The sequence below is a fragment of the Drosophila subobscura genome, chromosome E (assembly GCF_008121235.1).
Source record: "Drosophila subobscura isolate 14011-0131.10 chromosome E, UCBerk_Dsub_1.0, whole genome shotgun sequence".
Lineage (NCBI taxonomy): Eukaryota > Metazoa > Arthropoda > Insecta > Diptera > Drosophilidae > Drosophila > Drosophila subobscura.
Window position 1 is genome coordinate 19573217 of NC_048531.1, and position 25702 is coordinate 19598918.

Genomic DNA, 25702 nt, shown 5'->3' on the forward strand with positions numbered 1-25702 from the left:
GAAATCGAAATCGAAATCAAAATCAAAGTCGAAATTGAAATGAAAGGCGTGCGCCGGCTCCAATAAATTATGCGTTTCTGAGGAGCGAGAATTATTCTTCTGTGTGGAGTTGAGAGCGGAGTGCGAGTGCGTGTCCGTCTCCGTGTCCGTGTCCGTGTCCCCCCTCTTGCCGCACTGTCTTATGCCAAAGCGAAGAGAGACACACACACAAGACAGAAGGCAATTGAAAATGCGATTCATATCGACACCAGCCACAACAACAACAACAACAGCTACAACAGTTCCAGCAATCTCAATAAAAGCAACAACTAGAAGAATAACTGCGAGTACGAGTACAGCAACAATTACAACAATCTCAGCTGCAGAAGCAGGCTACAACACCTGCCCCGCACCGCCAGCCCCCGCAGCCTGAGGCTCAACACCAACCCAAGCCCCACCCCCACCCCCAACCCAGAAGTGATCCACGGGCGAGAGAAGGCAACAACATGTCAAGCATAATTAATTTCCGATTCTGTTGTTACGAGCACTGCCGCCAATTTCTGGCACCACCCGCCGCCCCGTCTGGGTCTGGAAGCGCCCCCGATCTGGAAGTGTAATTACGGGTAAACTTTGCGTCTTTACTTTACTTTGCTTTTCTTTTTGTTGCAATTAATCTCTACCCCAGGCCCTCTGGCTGCGCACTTTGTTGCGGATCAGATCGGGGAATCAGGGGCTGCTCTCTCCCGCTGACTGAGAGCGTGCGATTTTGTTTTATTATAATGAGAAACATATAAACATTTCATTTCATTTCACTTCACTTCGGGTCTCCGTATCCGTCCGTCCGTCCGTGTGAGCGTGTGTGTGTCCGCGCTATCTGCCTTTTGTTGTTTCAACAGTTTGCGAAAATTGTTTAATTGTTTGAATTCTATTATCACATTCGAAGCGCTCTCCTGCCTCGTTGCCCCTCGGCCACTCTCAAAACTCATAAAGACAAGACCCTCTTGGACATGCCCCTACATGCTGTATGTACTCGCCACATACCAAATGTATGTCTAAGGAATTTATAGGCGACAAATCAGCGCGGGAATGTCTTTGCAAATCAGAATCAAAAATCGGAGACAGAATCAGTAGCAGCTCAAATTACAAATATGCCAACATATTTACGAGCATTCTATGTTTGTCTGCATCCGATCCAATCAGTATAAATATATAAATATGTGCATATGTATGTACATATTCCTTTCAGTAATTAATAGGAAACATTTGCATAGAATTTTTGCCAGACGGAAATTTACTGTGCGAAAGTTCCGGCTGGCTGCTTGGCTTCGCTCGCTCGCTGAGAATGAATCAAGAGACTTTCTACGAAATCTTTATGATTCATGTGCTGGGCCAGAGAGAGAGTAATCTAATTTGTTTAAACTCACTAATTGAGAGATTAAAGGGGGAACCAGTCAGTGGCTGCATGCGAATGGAGCTGGAGGCTCCTGCTGCAGCATCAAATGATCATCGCTCTTTGCATGGAGCGTGGCATGAATCACTTGTGGGACACATTGTTTATCCAATTAGTAACGATGTGTCAAATCCACCTCTTGCCTTGTCTCTCTGGTTATATGGCTTATAGATAGCAGTCTGATAAATGGATGCAGCAGCTTCCACTGCCGCGGACATTGCAACTGGGATTGTCACTAACCTAATCGCTGGCAATTTCCTGTATTACATTGACATAACCATAAAAAGTACGAGTATTATCCTCGAACAGAGAGAGAGAGAGAGGGAGCAGGGCACACAATGAGTTGGCTCATTAGGAGAGGAAAGGCTGAAGAATGAGGACTGCGCTGAGGCTGCAGCTGAATGGCAGGACACAAATACAAATTACGACCCGAGGGGCAATGCCAAGACAAAACACAGCAGAACACAACAAAACACAAAACACAAAACAAAAACCGAAAAGCAAACAGAAGAAGCAATAAAACGTAAGAAATGTTGGTAATAACTGCGTACAGCAGGTTGGCAGAGGAGAGGAGAGGAGCGGAGCGGAGAGGGGCTTAGCAGCAGATACATGGGTTAATATGAATGTACACATTGCGGTGGATGTCCATGAAATGTCCGTGGCACAGACATCTGAGCAGCAGGCAACACTAGGCCTGGATGACAGTCCTCATTCCCAGTGCCAGTGCCAGTGCCGGTGCCGGTGCCAGTGCCATTCCCCAGTTGCAGTGGCACTCTCCAGACTGCACCCTGCCACCTCCGCACCCACCCTTCCCCCCACCAGCGAGCATAGACAATCGGACAGAACAGACTCTCTGGTACTACTCGTACTACTAGGTGTCGCCTTTTTGCTGTTGTTGTTTCTGTTCGCTTTATAATAAAAATGCAACCATACCAGTTTTAGCCAACTGACAAACGGCGAACACACACACACACACACACACACACACACACACACGCACACACATGGGAGAGTGGAGTGGCGGGGCCAACTCGTTTGCCCCTTCTGCCCACCATCTGCAACGGGCCACAGCAACGACTACAACTGCAACTGCAACCACAAACTGCATGTGAATTTGGTTTTCCAACAAAAAACTCTACGCGTAGCCGAACTCCGCACTCTACACTCCCATGTGTGCGTGGATACCCTTGATGAAAGCTAATTGCAGCATTTGCTGTGGAAGATTTGCTTTGTGCAGCACTCGGGATTAGCCAGGACACTCGCCCGAGGAGCAGGGATAGACACGTGGAATATTGGACTGCCACACTCAGAGCATTCCATATTCGGGCTGCCTTCCTTCATGCCAGATCGCTCTCCATCCCTCTCACCTCTCTCTGGGCCCCGGTTCCCTCCCACCATTCTCCGTTCACGCACCTGTCCAAGGCAGAGCCAGGCGGTCTGCGATCTGCGATCCACAATCTTCAGCGGGTCTTCGGGTCTGCTCCACTCCGCACCACACAGCTCCACATGCGATCTCGAATGGGGTCTTGGGTCTGCAGACTGGAGAGACTCTGCAGGTGTTTTGTTTGTTTGCCGGACAGTTGCTCGCTTGATTATGCTGTTGTTGTTGCTGTTGCTGTTGGTGTTGTTGTAGCTGCTTGTTGGCGATTCCACTGTCCACTGTGGCATGCCTCGAACAGAGGGCGCATGCAGGGGGGGAAGCTCTGCTGTGGCACTGCCTGCATAATAATAATCCGGCAATTAAAATATGATCGCATAATAACTCGACACTCGTGCGTCTGCTTATGATTTATGGTTCAGCTTGTTGGTGCTCGCAGTTTTTGGCTTATTTATAGAGCGAAAGAGAGAGAGAGAGAACCCCTCCTCCCCCCTGGAGACTCTTTTTTCTCCTCAGGGATGGCTGCTGCTTCGGCTGCTGGCTGCTGTTCTACGCGTACCCGAAGGTAAATTGCTGTCGCCAAGCGCCAGACGATAGAGCAGAGTCTTCTCTTTCCTCCCCTCTCCTTTGCCCCTATGGAGATCCCCCTATCCCGGTCTTAACGTGTTCGCTGCTGCTGCTGCTCTGAACCTGGCTCGAACCGGAGTCCGGGGGACTGGGGCCGGCTTGGCTCGTTTCGTTTTGGCAAAACCCAAAACAAAAAACAGAAAAAAAACGAAAGAAAAAAAGCATTTGATACGCTCTCCGTTTTGGCCTGGTCCACAGCCCGCCCTGTCTCTTCCCCCTCCCCCTCTCCCTCCTCCACATCCACATCCACATCCCCCCGCGCTTTGACACGGCCTGTCCGACTGTTGCTTCTAATAAATAATTTTAAATGCTGACTGCAAAACGAAACGAAACGAAACGAAACGAGACGCAGCCAAACGACCAAGCGGACTGGAAGTGAAGTTTAAGTGTAACCCAATAGCCAAGTCGCGCTCTTAATTGCCTGCGTGGGACGCGGCTGCTGTGGGACTGGGACTGGGAATGGGAATAGGAATGGGACTGCTGCCACTACTGTGTGTGTGTATGTGGATGTTGCAGCTGTGCGCTGTGCAGAGTGGTGTGGCGGCAGGGGGCAGCTGGCAGAGCGAGTGGCAAGTGGGCCAAGTGCCCACTTCGGTGGGTCCAAAGTCTTGACACGCATTTCGGGGGTTGTTCCTGCGTGTGTCTCTGCCCCGAGCCATGGGACGGATGGATGGCCCATGACGTCAGCTTCTTTGTCGCCATATGTCTATGCCCACACACACACACACACAGAAGGGGCATGCGTCATCGCAGGTTGGAGGCAGGGCAGAGACAACAGCGACAGCAGCAGAGTCCGCCGATTGCAATTTCACCAGCCAACGCCAGACAGAGGGAAGTTCTGCGTCACATATCATTCCGACTAGCGTAGAGTACCTCCCCCTCGTATTCGATGATAATTTCGCCATGACACGCAAACACACACACACACACACACACACACACACACACAGGAGAGAAGGAACGAGCGAGTTCCCTTTTGTTGTTCTTGCACACAATCAAAGAAACTAATTAATATTTACAGAACAATACAAAGCCAATAAACATTCCTCTGATAAGATATTAAAAATAGAGTCAGACTCTTGCTTGGCTCTTCTGTAGCTTGTATTTTGTATCTGCTGGATGCGCCAGACTATGTGGCGGGGGGCCACGACATGATGGGAGAGGGGTGAGTTGCAGAAGGAGGGGGAAACCTACGATCGCTTCGCTCTTCGGGGGAGACATTTTTGTCACTTTCCCAGAAGTTGCTCCTCAGCGGGGGAAAACTCTGCTGAAATCTCGGGACATTGTGTCAGCCAGAAAGTAATTTCTTTTATTAGAAACTTCAGCAGTAAACTTTTGCCTCCCCCCCAGCTGTACTCAAAGTTGAGCATAAATATTTGCGAATTTTGTGAAATTTGTGAAATGGAAATGCAAACATCAATTGACATGAGAGTCCCCATGGATGGCATGCCCCGAAAGCAACCTTCTCCCCCTTTCAGACTGCCTTGGGGCAGCAGCTGAGCAGCCTTGCCCCACACACAGAGAGCGAGAGGAGAGTCGGAAAAAATAAACTAGATTACTAATACGCCGTGTTGTGCCACATTGTGCTCGCTTATTTACAGTCAGCAATTGCAACAATTTACTCAGTGCAGCCAGACAAAATGGCGGCAATGCCAAGCACACACACACGAGCGTATCTGGCTCTGTGCATCTGTGTGCGTGCAACCTCGCTGACAGCATTTGGTGCGTGCCATTTAACTTGACAAGCTCATTTGTTGCAGCCACAAACAGCCACAGCCACAGCAACAGCAACAACAGCAAGAAAACGATAGCAACGATACTCACGGAGCTTCGCTTCGCATATGCCAAGACAGCAAAAAGCGAACATTTGTTTAAAATATTTATTTATTTCCCACCAGCACAAGCATCGCCGTCACTGTCTCCGGTCACCGCCCAGCCAGGCAGCCAGGCAGGCAGGCAGGCAGGCATGGCAGCAGGCATTCCGGCAGGCAATGTCAGACGCATTTTGGCAGCAAAAAGCAACAAGAAACTGCAAATACCTCGTTCCAACGGAAGATACACGATATAGTCAGTCGATTTGTATCATCGAGAGCTATGCAAAACGATATTATATCCATGGAAAGAGCGGCTGCGGAACAACTGCAAAGAGAACAAACAATTTCCATTGTAAATGTTGTACATATACACATATTTACATACATATATCTAGAACAGAGAGCGAGATATATGAGGGAGAGTAATGGGCGTCATAAAGCACCTTGATAACAGCGCTCGTGTGGCGCTTCTTGGCCTGCTGCTACATCTGCTGCGGCCCCTAAAGGCGTTTCGTGGAACCCAAAGTCCAGCAAAGTCGTTTCTTTTGTTTGCGGAAGGGTTAGCGGTTCAGATGAGCAATTTGTAGTCGCAATTTCACACAAATTATGCAGATATCAGAGCTCGAGATGGAAATGGAAATGGAATTGGAATTGGAATTGGTGACTCCTTCACCGGCCACCGGCCACCGGCCACATTCGAGCATTCCGAGCCACCACGATTGCTGCTGCTGCGGGTCTTTGTGGGCCATTTGTATGGAAATGTATTAATGTGCATTTATGTATTTTCTATGCAAAATGTGTGTAAAAAACACACACAACAGCAACAGCAGAGATGGACAGCGAGCAGCGAGCAGCGAGAGATGCTGCCCATAAAAATGGAAGCAAAATTTGTGATAATCATATGTTAATTTGAAATCATGCGGCTGCTGCTGCCTGCCAGCTCGGTCCACTCATAAACAGACTAGTTTATGCTTGTGTTTGTATGTCAATAACTATGGAAAATATGAGCGGGAAAATGGCAGAGAGAAGAGCGTGAAGGAAAGCTTTCAACTATCCCAGAGTCCCCAAACGAAGGGCATTTCTTCAATAAGAACTAAAGCTCTGGCTTTCCATTGATGAATCGGTTGGGAAAACACTTCTACATAGGTACATATAGCTACAGATACGGATCGTTCCGTTCATTAGCTTTGGCCTGACACTAGAATTTAGAGCAGCCGCGATTCGGACGGTAATTGTCGCCGTAATTGAATTAACACCTACATGCCGGGCCAAAGCAGAGAGCAACAATGAGATCGGTGGCAGGTTCAACGTCACGACACGACACGACACCGAACCAGCAGACAGATAAACAAACAAACAGAGAGAAAAACAGACAGACAGACAGAACATCAAATGCGAACGAAGCGAAGCTGATCAAGTGCAACTGCAGTGGAGAACACAATGCCACCGATCCGACTCGATTGGGGCAGGCACGTTTCCCCCTCCCAGCACATATGCAGTTGTCACACACAAGCACACACACACACACCCCAGGGGGGGTACGTACGATTGCATGTCAAAGTCGAACACTGAAATCGTAGAGCGCAGAGCGAAGATATATGAGCACATCAACGTGAATTAACAGACACATTAAGAGATAGCCGATCTCCAAACACGAGACCAGCGAAGAGACAGAGACAGAGACTGGAGGAAGAGGCGGAGGGAAGAGTGCCAGTGCCAGTGCCTGCCACAGACACACGCACAGACAGAAACAGAGACAGAGACAGAGAAACAGAACACGCCAAGCGCCAAACGAGAGTCGAGAGACGAAAGACTCTAGAAACGAACCCCAAGAAGCGGCAGCAGAAGCGGAAGTAGAGGAACGATCTGAATCATGGGTGAGGAATTTAGTGCCACCCTTCCCCCTCCACCCCTTCTGGCGCTCTTGCATATGCACAGCACACAGATCACAGATCACAGATCGCATATAGAGGTAATATTTTTTATGGCCATATCGGGTTTCAGTTCGCTACAGCAGAGAGCGCGACAGAAATATTAGCAGAGAATCGGCGACAAACGGAGAATCGGCAACAGAACGGGCTCGGCTGGGGGATCCGTGTATTGGGAGGCGCCTGAAGTGTTACCCACGGCACCTGTGCGACGACCCCCCACCCTACCCCAGCCCACCCCCTGTTGTATTTTTTTTGTCTCTCCACAAAATATTCGAAAATATTCAAACAATTCGCATTTGGTTGCTAATCAATAAATTTGCTGTGAAAACCATTTTGATGGTTGAAATCGAACGGAACTACTCGTGTCTGGGCGGTGGGGGGGATCGCCGCATCGAAGCTTGGATGCCCTTCATGGAAGCTCTGCTTAGCAGAAGGTTTCATTTAGTTTTTCCTTAGCTCTGGAATGTTCGGGGATCCAGCGATCATGCCCAAGGAAAAGGTCGCCGAAACTCATCCGAACTTCACCCAAAAATAATAAGCAACAATAATCTCAATTCGAGACTTGTTTTCCCAGCCAACTGGCACTGTGGGAGGAGAGGGCAGGGGGCTTATTCTAAGAAATTTTAAATCTTTCCTCTGGCATTTTCGAGATTGTCATTAAACAAATGTGCCAGAAGCGGCGCCGGTGCTGATCGCTACCATAACAGACAACAGCAACAAATAACAGCAGCAGCAGCAGCAGCAGCAGCAACAACAACAACAACAACAACAACAACAACAACTTCGGGTTTCGCACGTCACTCGCTGGAATTCCCGTAAATCGTCTGCTCAAAATGTTGTTGTTTTCTTGGGCTCTTTTCTTTCCCCTGTCCTCCACTCCCCACTCCCCACTCCACAACCCATTTTGAGGTGGTTTTGTGTTTGGATCGCTGGTAGGTTGTTTCTAAATATTGTTTACAGCTATACAGCAGAGGCCTTTGTGGTTGCTGTTGTTGTTGTTGTTGCTGCTGCTGCGTTCATCTTCGATCAATAAATCCGGTTTTCGGACAAAAACACAGAGAGAGGAAGAGGAGGGAGAGGGAGAAAAAAAGGCCACAAATATTTTGTATACGTAGATTTTTGATTAACTTTCGCCTAAATAATTGCACAACAAAATTTGTTTGGAATTTCTGTTTTGTTTTTTGTCTTTGTTTTTTTTTTGCTCTGCACAAAGTTCGACTTTGGATTGGAAATAGCTACACACATACACACATACATACACACTCATACGCACACAGTCATAGCTTAAGCTAGGGGGCAATGTCTGTGTATCAATTAATGTTCTGCTGTTTCGAGCTATTTATAGATTTTGCGGTAAATTTGCGAATAATACTCAAGTTTCAGTGATGCAGAACCCCACTGCCTTGGGTCCATTATTGGTGGTGGTCCCCCAGTTAGGAACAATAATAGAAATCATGCTATTTGATCCATGATTCATGGCAGAACTCTGCACGATCTTCGGCTGAAAAGTTATTTGTGTGCAGATGTGCCCGATTGGGAATATTTGGCCTGGAGATTCGCCTCAGATTGCTGATCAGCGTTGATCGGGAGTCCAATCTGCTCCAAATAAGGCCTTGAATGGCTTGGCTAATGCTGATTGGCCAGGCAATCAACGGGGCAATCAGCATACAGCATCAATATGTTCACAGATCCATAGATGGAGATCCGCGAATATGAGTTCCAATCGATCGAATGATAGCTGCAGCCAATCAAACTGATTTGGACATGCGAATCCAAAGTTAAAGTCTTCATTTGGAAGCCAATAAACGGGGGAAAGGGAAGCTAGTCTTAATCATCAGATGGGATGGATCCATAAATATTTTCACTGCATTCTCGCCATAGAAAAGCCATTCGAGAAGTCTCGGATGGAATCCCGTTTAATTAAAGTATATGATGTGTGACTTTTATGGAGCACTTATTCCGGCACATTTGGGTTCGGTTCGCACTGCTTCGAACCGCTATTAAAATCGCATTACCATTGCCCCAATGCGAGGGTAGGACTCTCAAAGTAACTCTTCGCCCAAGAACAGGGAACACAGAACGGAGAAGAGACGCAGACTGATGGACAGATGGAACGAGTCTGCTCGGGCAGGCTGCGGGGGGAACAGTTTGAGGTCTTCACTGTGGTCCTGGGCCTCAGCTCTTGGCTATGGGCTGGGCCACATCGATGTTCATGATGATGATGATGATGATGATGATGATGATGATGGTGATGGCTAATAGCTTTGTTAGCTCTTGTACGTTTGTCTGTCTTGTGACTTTATTATGTCGTTCGATGCATTCATTCATTCCATTCCCAATCCCAATTCCCCTTCCCATTCCCCTCTCCTCCTCACATATCAAATTCGTTGACTTTTGTGGCTGTTGTTGGCCTGGCCCATTGTCTTGGGCAATCGTCAACGTCATCGGCTTGAGGCTGGGTCTGGGTCTGGGCCTTGTCTTCATCTGCAGCTGGAGCTGGAGCTGGAGCTGTAATCGTTTCCCCCATCCTTTCAGCTTGGCTTCGGTTACGGTTTCGGTTCGGTTCGGTTCGGTCTGACTGTCATGTGAATTTGTACCAAATAGAGTTGAAATCTCGAACGAGTCTTGCCCCGAAGGGCCTGCCATTTGACAAATGTGCGTTTTTAGCCATCTCATTGTTGTGGCAAACAGACTTCGATATGCAAATACATTGAAATTAGTTGCCAGGCAACCAGCCGACAACCAACCGACAGCGACAAACCCTCCCAGCCGATCCGAATCGGAGTCTAAGCTGGAGCCGGAGCTCTAGCTGGGAGTCGTGTCTTGTAGCTGAAGCTCTTGTGGAATTTGCATGATTCGCCAAAGTTTCTGCTTGGCTCTGCTGTGGCGCCATTTGAGGAGGGATTACGACTGATCTCTGGGGCCTTAATGGTTATGCTTTCGGTGCTGATGTGGCCGCTGATGTTGTAAGAGGAGCCCGCGCATTCCGCTGTTAATTGAATTAAGTCGGCGACATGGTCCACTCCGAGAGTAATTGGCAGGAGGTAGAAGAGGCCACAGCCAGGGCAGGCCTGGCAGCCAACTTGCACTTCTAGCCGGGCTTTTAAGTGGAACCTGCGATGGAGAGTGTGATAAGCCACCGGCGGGTCTTGGGCCTTGGCTCTCGGCTGGCAGGGCAACCTTCGGGGCAGTCCACCTACCTACCTACCTACCTACCGCGCATTATTGGGCTCCCTGTCTAGACGCCGTCTGCGTGCCATGCGTAACGTAACCCTTTCGGGTGGAGACGAGGCCCAGAGCCACCAACCAACCAACCAATTTGTTGCAGTTCCCTTTCAAGTGCAACGCAACCCCTGAGCCATGTTGGAGTTCGCTTAATTGCCCTGCCGGGGCCCGGGCCTGGCCTTGCCGCACGGCCTGGGCTGCTTGACGCCATGTCGGAACCATTAGAAACCCCAATCGCAGTCGGGACAAAGCCTATAATCACTGGCCGCAGAGCCACTCTCAGCACTCAGCCCTCAGCCACTTTAATTGGCACGACATCGTCAAAGTCGCAGTTGGAGTCGGCATGCAATGCCGCCGGGCGGTCAATTATACACATTACCGAACCGAACCGAACCGAACACAACCCAACAGAACAGAACAGAACAGAACAGAGATCTAAGCTCGACTTTTCATTAAGTGGCTGTCGCTAATTCTCACTATTGCCCCACTAGGAGTAGTTATTTATAGAACAACCTTAGGCACAGCAGCCAGCAGCCGTTCCAGTGGCGCAGTTTGTTGCTCTTGACAATTTCCCAATCGACACTCGATCGCACATTAACCCCAAGCCACAAAACTTCGCAGCAGAGCCACTCGACAGATTTGGCGATTCGGAGACTGCGTACGGCACAGCCACACATGTGGCACGATCAGCATCAGCATCAGCATCAACATCAGCATCAGCAACATCGTTATGAGAGTGAACAATGAACCCACACGATAAGCCGAAAGCATAGCAAAGTTCTCGCTGAGAAGCACAGCGACCCAATCCAATTGAAATCAACTTCAGCTTCATTGTTCTTCAAGAACTGCTTTTTCGAATGGGGAATCACTTTGACATTGAAGTTGGATACGAAACGAGCCTTACATAATGCTCACGATGTGCCACAGAAGCAGAACAAGTACCAGAACAAGAGCCAGTTCATGCAAGATCTTCCTGTTGGTTGTCTGATGAATGATGAGTTGTCGTTCAGCTAACAAAGAAACATTCCTTCTGCCTGAGTTTGAGTTTGATTTGTGGGGCAGGCAGCGCTGTAATTAGTACATTTTCCAACGTCTATAAGTAGTTTCCCGCTTTTGTTCTGTCCCGAGCATTGTCCTTGTCAACTGTGAACCGCTTGACAAATTGCAGCTAATCATCAACGGTCAACGGGAACAAGAACATCGCACGGCGTATCTCGCGGTGCTCCGCTCTCATCCGATCCGATCCGATCCGATCCGATGGGCACGTAGTCGATCGCCGTTGCCGCTGCTGTTGCTGCATTTGTTTTTGTGTGTGGCACCTTATCAATTGCAGAAATTTACATATTATTCAGAGCATTATATAGTCATGTACATACTCTTATCAGTTATCAGTTGGGTTGGGTGTGTGAGTGTCAAATGTGTGCGACAAATACCTTAGAATAAGGGTATACAAGATTGACTTCTCTCTCACTCTGTGTCGATAATTTCAATACATCCTCGGCACTTGTTCTCTTGACTGACATTTGGCAGGTCAAGCACTGTTTTTTTGCGTCTTTCTCCCACTCGAATCGATCGACGGCAGCGTCACACGATTGGCAACTGCGTTGGGGAGTGGGTTGTGCATTGGGATTAGGGTGATTCATAGAACAGAGCTCTTTGGCCATCGAGAGATTCGTATCCGTGTTGGAGTTTGGATCGGCATTTGGCTGGCGCCACTTTGAAGCTGCCAGAAATCAATAAAAAGCCAACAGAGGAGCTAAAAGAAAACAAATCTTTGGCCAATTCCGATGGTTGTTGGTTGTTCAAGACAAATAATAAAAAATTATGCGGCAACAACAGCAATCGAAATTAATTATAACTCAAACATTACAATATTCCCGGGCCTGGCGCCAGCCAGTCAAAGATCATTAACATTTTTATGATCCGACACCCGAACAAAGAGCCACCACACATAAGGCTCATATCTGTTGTTACCTGAACAGCCGTCAGGCAGCACAGACAACCCGATACACGGATACACAGATACACAGATACAGACACGGGCAGTACGCACCCATAAATCGCAAAACTAATAATGTCCAAGTTGTCTTAACACCTCTCGATAGTCGAGAATGACAGGGGCGGGCCGGAGGCTGCGCTGATGATTCGCAGAATTCGTAGCCAAGAGCCAAGAGCCAAGAGGCAAGAGCCAAGAGGAAAGAGCCAAGAACCGTACCGAACCTCGATTCGATGCTATCTGTGGACATCATCTCATGTTCTGAGTACAGACGTCGTAAAACCCAAAAACGAAATGATTTACTGGCCAAATTTCACTCTGGGCGGCAAGTGCAAAGTCTCTAGGTCAGATCAGAGTCGCGGCAACAGTTGTGGCACGCACACACACTGCCACACACAGGCAGTCCGTTCGGTTCTGTTCTGTTCTGTTCCTCCAAAATTATTCTAAATTTAATGCGAACAAACAACAAAGCTGTATTGTAGGTACAAAGTATTACAAAACACCTGCAGTACATCCAAACAATTTTATTTTGACTCGCTTGCTGTTATTTTTAAACTAACCGGCTTGATCGTGATCTTTCATTTCATTTCTCCCCCGAAAACAATATTTCTTCCAGTCATAATTCACCGGAGCAACTGCAACACGCAACAGCAATAGCAACAACAACAACGGGTAGAGCACCCACCACTGGACAGACATTCGCAATCCAAAAACAATTCAAGGAAGAGCATTGGAGGCGGAAAACTAATAGAGATTTCTGAAGAACTCGATCGAATTGTGAAAATGTGTTGCAAATCGAGTGGCAAGTGGAAACCTTGTGGCCCGTCTCCCAGTGGACAGCAGCCAGAATCAACATCAACATCAACTTTGAGGCGGCAAACACATTGGAGAACAATTCTCGCACTGATCCTGCTCTCGATGCTCCCACTGCAGACGACGACTGCCGCCGGAGTCGGGGATAGTCTTCATGGTGAGTGCTCTCATGATCGTGGCGATCGATCGATTGAATGTATTGTAAATACTCGACCGCGTTGTGTGCAACAGATCACTTGAGAATGATTGCTTGATGGCCTGATGGGTGCGTGAAGAGATCGTTTCAGATTTACTTTACTTTACGCGCCATTACCTCATTAAGTAGGAGATCGCTCATGGAGATCTCTATGGGAACTGGATTCAATTTAGGCCCTCTATAAAACCGCTTCCACAAAGGTTTGGTTTGATTGCTCTATTAATGATCGTTTTATGATGCAAGTGAAGACAAGTTTCGAGGACCCAAAACTAATTTCATCATTGTTTGAGTGGCAATCTTCGGGCCATAAACTCCGTTCCAAATCTGATCGTAAAACTACGAAGCAAAACCAAACCTCCCTCCACCTCGATAGAGCTCAACACATTCTTCCAGAATTTGGAAATATTATTCAAATATTTCCCACAGTTTCTCCTCCGCTGCCCCTCTGCCCAGGCTTAGTTATGGCTTATGGCAATGAATCATGGATTTTAACTGATTTTAGCTGATTTTTACGAGCTTATAACAGCTTTGGTGGCAGCTGCCAGCTGCAGTGATTATACTCGTAGATCGGCTTAGTTATTCCGATCACTTTCCAGGGAACTTCCAGCAATTGTCATCATCACTGAGTCATCATCACTGACATTGTGATCGACTTTAGCGGGTCATTTGTACCTTTCGCTGGGTGCTGCCTTGGATCGTATGTACTTTGTCCATATTGGTGGGTCCCCTTAACACGTGGCGTCTCCACTCCCCACGCTCTCCTCCCGCTGTGGCTGGCGCTTAATCTGCGAACTGCGATTAATTAGCGAACGGCGCCGCCGACGCCAGCCGCTGAGGGGGAGCAGAAGGGTGGTGCGGGAGCAGCTACCGCCTGAGAGCATATTCCTATCAGCCTCTCCCTCTCGCTCTCCTCTCGGCTTCTAAAGCATTTTTGAGTAGACTTTTTTTATGGATTTTCGAGTGTGTTGAACGAAATAAAAAATCGCATAAATTAGATATATTGCAGTGCCGATATATCGGGTTACTTGAGCCAAGTTCATTAACTGTTCTGTCCCCCAGCGACGGAACGATAACGATGGAGCGACGAAAAGAGAAAGGAATATAGAAAGTCCCCGCCGGCAAACGAGAAATACAATTGGGGGGAAAACTTCCACTTGATTTGTTTATGAATCCAAACAGCAGGACACAATCGTATAACAGGAAAGAACAAGAAGCAGAAAGAGTCCATCATCAAAGGTTTCCCTTTCCCACCACTCAGAACGCCAAACAAACAAGGGAACAAATTATATGGATTGCACAAGGGCAACGGGGAAACCAAGGGGATCCCGCAGAGGAGGAAGAACGATAATAAGTCCTAAAGCCGCCCACAGAGCGCAGCAGCAGCAGCAGCAGCAACAACAGAAGAAAAAGGTAGCACAATTGCATCCTCTCTCCCTTCTGCACCCCTCAGCCGAAGCGCCAGCGTCTTCATTTATCACTGCACACAAAAGAGAGAAAGGGAAGGAGCATTGCTCTGCTTGCAGTTCTGTCTGTGTGCGCGCGTTTATCAGCACATTGCAGGTGGTCTCTGCTCCTCCTCCACTCCTTCGCCAACACAAAAGGAACGAGAGTTCGGTCTGGGGCTCGGCTCGGGTCACCTCGTCTCCCTCTCTCACTCTCTGTGGTCTCCGTTTGCCTTTTGCTGCGCTGCTTCACTGCTGCTGTTGTTCTGTTGTTGTTATTCTGAAACATGTTTCGACATGTTGGTGCACGGCATGGCCAAGGTGTGTTTAGGCAAAGGTGAGACCTCACTTAAGAGGACTCTCAGTCGTCGCTATATTTGTTGCAGTGCGTGCAAACAGAACGAGACTGCGCCACCCTATATAAATACACCCTTTGACGTGGCGCCAGCAGAAGAGCAGCAGGTAGCGCCGCAAACAGAGGAAGTCGAGCCGAGCCCCAAAAGGTAAACCAAACAAAGAAGCACTCTTTCACTCTCACACAGCTACACCGATAAGTGGCCTAATCTCTTTGACCTGAGAGGGGGGCAGGGGTGAGTGGATCAGGGATAGGGAAGGGGAAGGGGAAGGGGGCCTTCTCCGTTTTGGGTCACGTGCTCGGATACCATCTCTCCGTCAGTGGGCGATTTCCGGCGATTCTCGTTGCGTGTTTGTGCATGAATGAATTATCTGTGTGTTTGCCGAGTATTATTACATCAAGAGGCAGGAAATGGTGGAGACGGGGGATTTACGATGCCCTGATAAGCCCGACCCCTTCCCTGCCACTATCTTAATCACTAATCAAAACTGTAATTCCCATTTCAGGCGATCTTCTGTCCTGCTCGGTCGAGGGAGAGGAGGTTCTGACGGGCATCCAGAATTCCAAGTGCTTCAAGTGCATCTGCCAGGTAAGTTTCCGCGGTACTTGCAGTACCAGAGCGTCCCCTTTTGTCCCCAAGCCCAACACTGGGCGGCTCCTGGGATCCTTGCCAAGACTTGGACTAGGACTCGGCCTTTGGCCTCGATAAAAAGTCACTTAAAGCGGAATGAAATGAAATAACCTAACATGGCCAACACTGCCTGGCCTCAGTGCTAAAATAAATCTCATGTACTGTCGTGTCCTGTTCTGCCCTGTCTGGCTCTCTGCATGAGGCGACGCCAGTGTCCAGCCAGCAGGACATCCGCACGCAGACACATTTCATTGAAATGGAATCCTTAGCCGCCTGCCAAAATGAAAATTCCAAAAATATTTCAAATATCTGTGTACATGGGACTGTCCCCGGTCCGTCCACTAGAGGAGACAGATACCATACATGTACATTTGTACATAAATACATACATAAGTATGTACATACATACATACATATGTACATTCATACTTAGTTATTACTTAAAGAAATGCAGGAGCTGTAGATCTGGCCGGAACCGGCTGAAAGTGTTTGGCTCTGTTTGCATTTGTTTGGCTTCACCTTCTTCCTCACTCTGGCTCACTCTCGCTCTGCGGATCTCCCTCTCTCTCTCTCTCTCACGCCTTTGAATTTTTATGATCCAAGGTCGTCAAACGGGTTTCGACGCTACATGACAATCGTTAACCACAGTGTAGGACGGACATGGATGGCATGGGTAGTCGTAGAGGTAGAGGTAGAGGTATGGCTTAGCGATCGTTTGACAAACACTTGGCGCCGCTGCTGTGATTTTTCGTCGCCAGCTACCGACGGGCTTCGATCCCGGGTCTCCAGCGCTCTTCCAGTCACCATTCCCGTTCCCTGCTCGATCTTCAGCTTCGTGTCGTCATTAAGCGAGCGCGTGCTCATGTGGTGGGAGGGGGAGGTAGGCCTTTTCAGGGTTGCCAGATAGCTGCGAGTGGGGCTGCCGCTAATTTAACGCTAAGCGCTGCTAAACGCCGCTGCTCCAATTTGACCGACAGACGCAGCCGCTGCTGCCGAAGCTGGCGCCGATCATTTCGATCGATCCCATCCGATCGGGAGCTGCTTCGTCCGAGCGACCGACCCACCGATCGATTGATCGTCGAAGCTCTTTCGTTGCTCCGGGCTAAGCTTCGTTGTGATTATTATTTCCATTGTGGCTGCCGTCGTCGTCGTCGTCAAGTGGGCGTAACCGAAATTAAAAAGCAGCAGCAGAAAACACAATGCTGGCGCCACCTTACTGGGAAGGCGCCATGACCAGCCTGCCGTCCCTCTCTGGCGCGGCGGTTCATGTTGCATCTCTTTCGCTCCGACAGTTCGACAGTCGATGCTCTGCTGCGTCGGCGCGCAGCTCATTAAAAGTTCATGAAATCGAATTTAATTTGTGTTTCGCTTGCGATTCTCTTAAGCCTTTGCGTCTCTCTCCTTCCCCACTCCCCTCGGAAGCTCTCTTGCTCTCTCCCCCACTCTCTCTGAGGGCTGCCAAAAAAGTTCCTCAATGAAGTGTGCAAAGCGTTCAACTGTAATTTGGGGAAGCACGCATAAACCCGATACTTTATGGCAGCGCGACTGTGCCCGTACTCACACTCCACTCACTCTGGCACTCATTATTCGTACGAGTACTTGTTGTGGGGTAAACTTTTACGACTGGCGTTTATTGTCTAAAATATATTAGTACACAAATCTCCATAGCTCCAAATAGCTACTCGTATAGGGGTATAGGAGTATGGGGGAGCTTATCCCGTCAAGGACAATCAAAGAAATTGTCTCTCAGACTGTCGCTGACTGCGCGTCAACAAATTTTCGGTTTTATTCGTTTATTATGCTGAATCCGCTGAATCGCTCCTAATGGTTTATGATTTAAACGGTTTTTATTATGTTTTCCACCCACTTCCTCCCACTCGAGATGATTTTCTCTATAGATATTTGCAAATTAAATTTGAGGATAAAGTTGTATCTATGAAGGCCGCTCGCTCCTGATTAATATTAATGAAGGATTTATGATCAGGAAACGGAAATCATTGGAGCACTTTTGTTTACGGAGAGAGATTTAATTAGCGGATTGGGGACTATCGGTCAATACCTTCCGCATGAGGCAGCAGCTCGAGAGCATTCACATTCTGGATTTGTGCAAATATCTCAATAATTTCGCTTCAGTTTGTGGCTGAAGCCATGAATATGGATTACTATGCGGAATACTGGAGCACGGGCAAACCAGATCTGGCCAAATATTCAGGTCTGCCAACTCCTTTCTTGCATATTCGCTGGAATTCCATTCTAAAATAAGTTAAGTCCGATTCCGAGTTCAATTCCACTTCCAAGCCGAGACATAGCCCACAAGTGACAAAACACACATGACCATAAAACCACAAGACTGTCATTACCATATTCACTCCGTGTCTAAAGAGACAGAGACTAACCTGGCCAAGTTTGCCGGGCAAACGTTTGCCGTTTTGCCGTTTTGCCGTTTTGCCGATTGGGCCAACATGGAGATGGCTAATACTCGCAGAGCGAGAGAGAGAGAGAGAGAGAGAGGCAGCAACAAAAGTAGAGACACAGACACAGACGGAGAGGGAGAGGGAGGCGAAGACGGTGTTAAAACTGATCATGTTTTGTCAAACGCAAGGTCGTTAGAGGCCGTTTGCAAATGTGGTTCTGCCACTGTGGCACACATAGATACACACACACAAACACACACACAAACACACACTGCCGCTGGGCAACAACCATTCTACTTAGCTGCTTGGGTTGCCATCGTGGCGCCTTCAATCTATGGCTCGCTCTCCCTCTCTGTCCCTCTCTCTAGCGGAGCGGAGCACAAATGTGCTTTAACTTTCATGTTGGCTGAACATTTTTCCATACCGGTTCCAGATTAGAAAGAAAGAATTCCGAAGCATAAACAGCTGGATGGAGATGGAGATGGAGATGGAGCTGGGAATGGGTAGTGGAAGTGGAAGTGGAAGATGCTGAGGGTACTCGGTGGACAAATCCAAGTCGCTGCCAGATTTCGAGAGCATTTTGAACTTTGATCCGAGAGACAGAAAGCGATTAAGGTGATATTCAATTGCATTTTATGGCTGCCACACAAAAACAGAGACAGATAGACAGCCAGACAGCCAGAGAGAGGGAGGAAGAGCGAGAGAATGCCATACTAAAGTGGCATTAAAATTCCAACTAACAACTGCCATTAAATCTAATACGATGATAAACATCTCCCCCCTCCCCACAGACACCCCAGCCGTTGCATTTTCATTTTCATTTCATTTTCCATAACAATTGCAAATTTTGCCATTGCCCGTTCCGTTGCCATTTTACCCTATCCAAATTGAGATCCAATCTGGTTTCGTTGCACTAAATTATTCACACAGATTCTCAAGCAGACACACACACACACGTACAGCCAGTGGATACCCTCTCGAAACCCCCAGACATTGTTCGAAGCAACTGCATACAAATTAGTGAAATATTTTGCCTGTTTTTGGTCGACATCTATCTAGATTTATAGATACATTCACAATTAGCGGCGGCCCCAGTCGCCCCAGTCGCAGTCGCAGTCTCAGCTTCAGCTTCAGCCTCAGACTGGCTCTGGGTCTGGCTTTAACCTGTCACAGTCACAGTTACACAGCAGGCAGCTGCGCACAAGGGTTAAAGGCAATTGCATAAGCCTGGCAAGTTGCAACAATTTGACTTATGATCGACATCAATTCTAATGGGCCGCGTTGCAGCTGTCAGCATGTCGTTAACGAGCAGCCAACTCCAGATACACAGATACACCATGCGCACCCATAGATACTCGTGTCCATAAGCCGATTCCAGCCAAATGCTGCTGACCAAAGGCTGGTGGGCTGGTGGGCTGGTGGTCAGGGATTGGGCGCTGGCTGGGGATCAGCTAACGAGTTGCAGGTTGCAGGGGCAGTTGTAGGGATAAATTACCGGAGCATAAATCATTCGCATCCGAGAGAGAAACACTCTGCATAATCCCAGCAGAGCCCCGTCTCCAGTCGGAGACAAAGTCAAGGCAATCGCCACGCCCCTGTCTGGATTCGCTGGCGTAAATTACAGCGGAGGCTGACTGGCGCTGGCCGGCGCTGGCTGGCTTCCCGAAGGTCGGAGTGCACAGCTTCATTGAGCAATTGCAAATGGCAGGCAGCTGTTGGGCCATAAATCAGCCCAGAGAGAGTGAGAGAGAGAGAGAAGGTTCGAGCTGCAAATCATACGCTTAGCGACTCTGACAGGCATCTCTCACGCGAGAAAATTGCGCATACGACACAGGGGATGCCAGAATATCTTTAACCAGCTACTCCCAGCCGAATACTCATTGCGTATTGTGTCGAACTCCACAGAACGGCTTTGTGAACTGCGCCAAGACATGTCCGGCCATCGACGACTGCTACCTGCTGGAGTCCAAGCTGGAGTCGAGCGACCCCTGTTGCCGCAAGTGTAAAGGTAAGTACCGCAACGGGAGAGGTTTTAGCAGAGATTTCATTCCTTTCCTGTGAAGGTTGCATCTTTCGTGGGCTGCCCTATGCGAGTGGCGCCGAGTGGAGCGACCCGGAGGATCCCTGCAAGACGTACAAGTGCATCGCTAGTGTTGTCACCGAGACAATACAAAAGTGCTATTCACAGTGCGACGACAACCAGCTGCAGGCGCCGCGTCCCGGCGAGTGCTGTCCCACCTGTCAGGGTAAGTCCTTCCCCAACAGCTCCACCCATCCCATCACTCCGAGCGATTCCAGCCCAGTCCACGCCGCGCGTCAGAGCAGCAACATCACGCACTAAAATTAGCTGCAACCTCAGACTAATGCCTCATAATCGCCAGACAATAGAGAGCCGCAGAGCGCCAGATGGTCAACAATTTGTCCACAAAGGCGATACTCTACCCATGCAGAGGGTTCCACGGGTGAATGGGTGAAAGATGATCATCAGATGGGAAGAGAGATAGATGTGCACCCAATACTTACTCGAGGATCACTTGCAGATAAGATCGTTCGGCCGAAGAGCTTCCCATCGCAGATGGAGGCCAAGTGTGCTTGATATTCGATACCCAATCAGACTAAAGATCGTTGAGGCTTCTTTATGGCTCTATTATCAAATGATTTATTCATGGGGCATTCCGATATTCGACTCGGACCCTCTCCTCCGATCTGTTTTGATCCGTTCTGCCCCGCTGTTATTGTCGGCTCTGAGCAATCTGCTGGTTTATGGGCTTTAAATTGTCTATTAAGGGGACAATGTCGCCCATCTGAGAAAACAACAGCAATATCAGACCAATATCAATAACAGAAGAAAAAAGAGACTGCAAATCCGGGGCCCTGCTATGAGTGGGAAACCCGTTTGGGGCGATCGCGATTCGCCTTGTGGAAAATTTCTTGGCTCGCGGCCAAACATCGGAAAGCGATCTAAATCATATGTCAGGGCGATCTAGGCCGCTGTCTAATGGGATTCGATGTGCTTAACTCTTTGGCAGGTTGCAAGATCAACGGACAGACGGTGGCCGAGGGCCAAGAGGTCGTCGCCTCGATCGACGATCGCTGCTTGGTCTGCCAGTGCGGCGACAACCAATTGACTTGCGCCAAAAAGACCTGCCCCATTCTGCAGTGCCCCAAGACGAAGCAGAAGCAGCACCCCAACGAGTGCTGCCCCCGCTGCACGGAGCAGCGTGTCTTCATACCAGTGACAGGTGAGAAGACTCCCAGTCCCGCCCCAGTGCAGCCTCTTCCATGTCTCCATTCTCCATTCTCCATTCTCCATTTACCCTGCAGGAAAGTGCATCTTCAACAACAAACTCCACTATGACAAGACGCAGTTCACGCCGGATCGCTGCACCAACTGCACGTGTCTGAACGGCACCTCCATCTGCCAGCGGGCCACGTGCCCCATCCTGGAGTGCGCCCCGGAGTTCCAGGAGGACGACGGCTGCTGTCCCCGCTGTGCGGTGGCCGAGGTGCGCAGCGAGTGCAGTCTGGAGGGGATCATCTACAAGAACAACGAGACGTGGAACATGGGCCCCTGCCGGAGCTGTCGCTGCAACGGCGGCACGATTCGCTGCTCGGAGATGCGCTGCCCCGAGGTGAAGTGTCGGGCCAACGAGGAGCTGAAGCTGCCGCCGGGCGAGTGCTGCCCGCGGTGTGTGGAGACGGCGGGCACCTGCACCGTCTTCGGGGATCCGCACTTCAAGACCTTCGACGGGAAGTTCTTCAGCTTCCAGGGCAGCTGCAAGTACCAGCTGGCCGCCGACTGCCAGGGCCACAGCTTCCACATTCGGCTGACGAACGACGGCCGCGGCACGAAGCGCTCCAGCTGGGCCAAGACGGTGACCCTCAAGCTGCACAACCTGCGCATCAATCTCGGCCAGAAGCTGCGCGTCAAGGTGAACGGCACGCGGGTGGCGCTGCCCTATGCGGGCCGTGCCGGCGACCAGAACGTGACCATCGGGCGGCTGGCCGAGGGTGGTGGCGTCCTGCTGCGCTCCGAGCTGGGACTGGCCATCGAGTGGGATGGCAGCGGCTTCCTGCAGGTCTCGGTGCCCGCTCACTTCAAGCATCGGATGTGCGGCCTGTGTGGCAACTTCAACGGCAGCGGGCGCGACGATCTCACGGGACGCGACGGGCGGCAGCACGGCGACGACGAGGTCTGGCACTTTGCCAACTCCTGGAAGGTGGGCGGCCCCAAGTCCTGCTCCCGCCCCCGCGAGAACATCGCCGCCCTGCCCACGTGCAACAAGCGGCGGTCGAGCTTCTACTGCCAGCCGCTGCGCGTCTCGGAAGTATTCGGACACTGTGATAGTAGGCTTAATCCCATCAACTACATCGACTCCTGCCGCATGGACGTCTGCGAGTGCCCCTCGGGCAGCTGCCACTGCGACAGTTTCGCGGCCTACGCCCACGAGTGCCGCCGCCTCGGCGTCCAGCTGCCCGACTGGCGCACGGCCACCAACTGTCCCGCTGGCTTCAGGCGGAATGCCACTCTCGCGAACTTCCTGGACAACGAGTACTACGGGGACAGCTTGAGGCGGTTTCCCGGTCCAAACTCCTTCAAGGGACGGCGACGCAAGCAGCAGCAGCAGCAGCAGCACCTTCAGCATCTCCAGCAGAGGAGCAGGCAGGGCCAGCATCAGCATCGTCAGCACCAAAAGCAGAATCAGCTGCTGGACAACGAGTTCATCAAGAAGCATGTCCCCAGCAGCCTGCTGCTGCAGCAGCGTGCGCCGGATCGCACGCCGCCGCCACTCCACTGAGAGAGAGAGAGAGCCGCTGCCCTTCTGCTCTGCCATAAGTTACTACACACACACACACACACGCACACGTACACTCTGTCTCGCACAGATTGACTCTCCCACACGCGAAGACAACTTTTCGTGGCATACTTTTAGTGGCGCGAGAGGGAGAGCGAGAGAGAGCGAGAGAGTGGGGGAACTTTTAGTTGAATTCGCTCCCATGACAGACAGACAGACAGACACGACAGACACAGGCAGCAGTATTACGCTGAAGCATTGCGTACAGTCCTCTGGAAACAGGCAGACACATGCATATATCCTGATAGATATATATGTACTATATACAGAGATATATAATGTATATGTGCGTGTGGATGCAATGCACTATCCATCAACGAAACTCATCCTCCAACTGTCGCCATTTCGCATAGAGCCTAAGTTTTATTTATTTTAGCTTTAGTAAAGGAATTTTCTTGATTAGATCAAACATGGATGTATTTTATATTGTTGTGTGTGTGCCCGATTTTGTATTTGTATTTGTATTCCTGTATGTGTGTGTGTGCACTAAGTTACGCTAACTGACTAACGGAAACTCTTACTCCTAGTTTTGTACTCTCCTAGCACGGCCCCTAGCCCCCTAGCTGGCCACGTGTACTTAGCGTTAGCACCGAAAGAAACCTAGCTAAAGTTTGCTTAAAATTTAAGCCCTAAGCCTAAGTTCCCCCACCCCCAAAACAGCACCTGGAACACCTACTACTACAATACTTACTACATACGTGTGAGAATAGCACAAAACAGTATTTTTGCTTAGTTAGAATCCATATCCAGTCTGGATCCTGCTCTCCAACCTCACTCTAACCCCGCTCAAAGACGCAGAACAATCCAGTTTCCTGTTCCGCTTAACCTTAACCCCCGTTTACTTTTTACCCCCAAAACTGTGTTAATATTTATAAACCCCACATACATATACATATGTATATGAAACTACTTCTACTACTCCAACTACTCGTATTTATGCACTTACTCTTAATGGTAACTCGTAAACTTAAACGTAGCCCCGATGGAATACCGAAGGATGCTCTTTGCCATTTTCCAATTATAGTTACAGATTTATCGAGTTGAATGAACCTTAATGTAATTTACCTAACTATAAAGATACAAGATACAAGATACTTCTTGGAATATACTTAGTAGTGATGGCTGGATCTGTACATTTGCCAGACAAGATAAATATCCTAAGAGAGGAGGAAAGAACGAACGGACAACCCAATGCAACAATTGCAAATGGATAAATGAAATTCAAATATACGAAAAACAAATCTAATGGGAACTGTGTTTATATTTGTGGATGGTGGATCGGGGTCTTGGCTTTGGGGATCTCTGGCAAAAGTGCTGTTTATTCGAGTGCGGCATCGGTTTCGCAGGCACGAACTTCACAGCTCAGATCCAACTGAACTTCCCTCCATTCGGACTCAACACAGAATGGGAGACGCTGCGTCTGGGGAGTCACGGAAGGAAGTGAAGTGAGGCGAGCACAATCAGTCCAAGGCAGTTGGCAAGGGAGCCAGCAGCCAGCATCCATCGCGAGGGGCAGAAACAGAGTCCCCAATCAGAGCTGGCTGGCTGGCTGGCTGGCTGGCATCGAATTACGGGGCACTGGTAATGGCAATGGCCATGGCACTGGCACTGGCAATGCCAATTTATGCATGTTTGCTTAGCAATAATTGTCAGAGTTGTCTAGGGTTGGGTGACCACCAATTGCAGTCCCGGGAGACGGGAGGCGGGAGCGGTACACACAAGTTTGTCTGTAATTTGAACATGCCACAAGCGGCGGCTTGTTGATTTCTTGGAAAGAAAGAGCCACATCGCCATCGCCACACACACTCAAAGAGCTCGTAAATTCAACGATCCGATCGAAGGCGATTTAGAAGGAAAACACAATCTGGCGGCCACAGGCCACTGGCCACTGGCCACAGGCCACTTGGCCATTTCTCACTGCCCATTGCTCATTGAGGAAAGCCACAGGCAGTGGTAGAGGCAGTGGCAGAGCCACGCAGCAGGCACGTGCAGGGAATAAGCAACAAGTCGATCATCAGGTTGATTCTCCCCCCATCCCATTCCCATTCCCATACCAATTCCCATTCCAATTGCAACCTGATTGATGCCCGTCGCTGCTCGTTGTTCAGCAGAAACGATCTCGATCTGGTATTGGGTCTTGGCTCTTGGCTCTTGGCTCTGGTCTCGACTCGACTCTGATGACATCTGCCTGATGTAATGCCTTTGAATGCTTCCGCGTGTCGCTCGCCTGGAGACGCCGGCCGACGCGTGCTCTGTCCTTATCAGGCGCTAACCTGTCCATATCGGTGCAAATGCCATATCCATTCCACTGGGGGATCTGGGCAGCCAGCCATCGACTGGCACTGGTGTGGCGCCACGGCGTGAGCCAAATTTGGCCATTGGTGAAATGTTTGTCGGACAATTGCCGTTTACAGCATTCCCCATGGGGCGGCATTAGACCAGACATTAGACGGGCCACTGCGGCTCCTCTCACTCGCTCATATTTCACAGACAGTTCGCAGCCCCTTAACCACTTAAAATCCCCAATTTATCAATCCGTGGTCCAGCAACTCATAAAGATGTCCAGCCAGCTGTCCAGATAAGCCGCCGGCAAGG

The 25702-nt window shown here is 49.5% G+C and overlaps 1 protein-coding gene across 1 annotated transcript; it reads left to right on the top strand.

The window, feature by feature from the left end:
* The first annotated feature begins 116 nt into the window (after positions 1 to 116).
* On the top strand, positions 117 to 24335 carry LOC117891885 (BMP-binding endothelial regulator protein). Its single transcript, XM_034797682.1, has 7 exons — positions 117 to 602; positions 13017 to 13370; positions 15713 to 15795; positions 20157 to 20259; positions 20315 to 20497; positions 21281 to 21493; positions 21576 to 24335. Exons 2-7 carry the CDS (start codon positions 13184 to 13186, stop codon positions 23048 to 23050), a joined length of 2244 nt encoding a protein of 747 aa, XP_034653573.1. The 5' UTR covers positions 117 to 602; positions 13017 to 13183; the 3' UTR covers positions 23051 to 24335.
* Positions 24336 to 25702: the final 1367 nt, after the last annotated feature.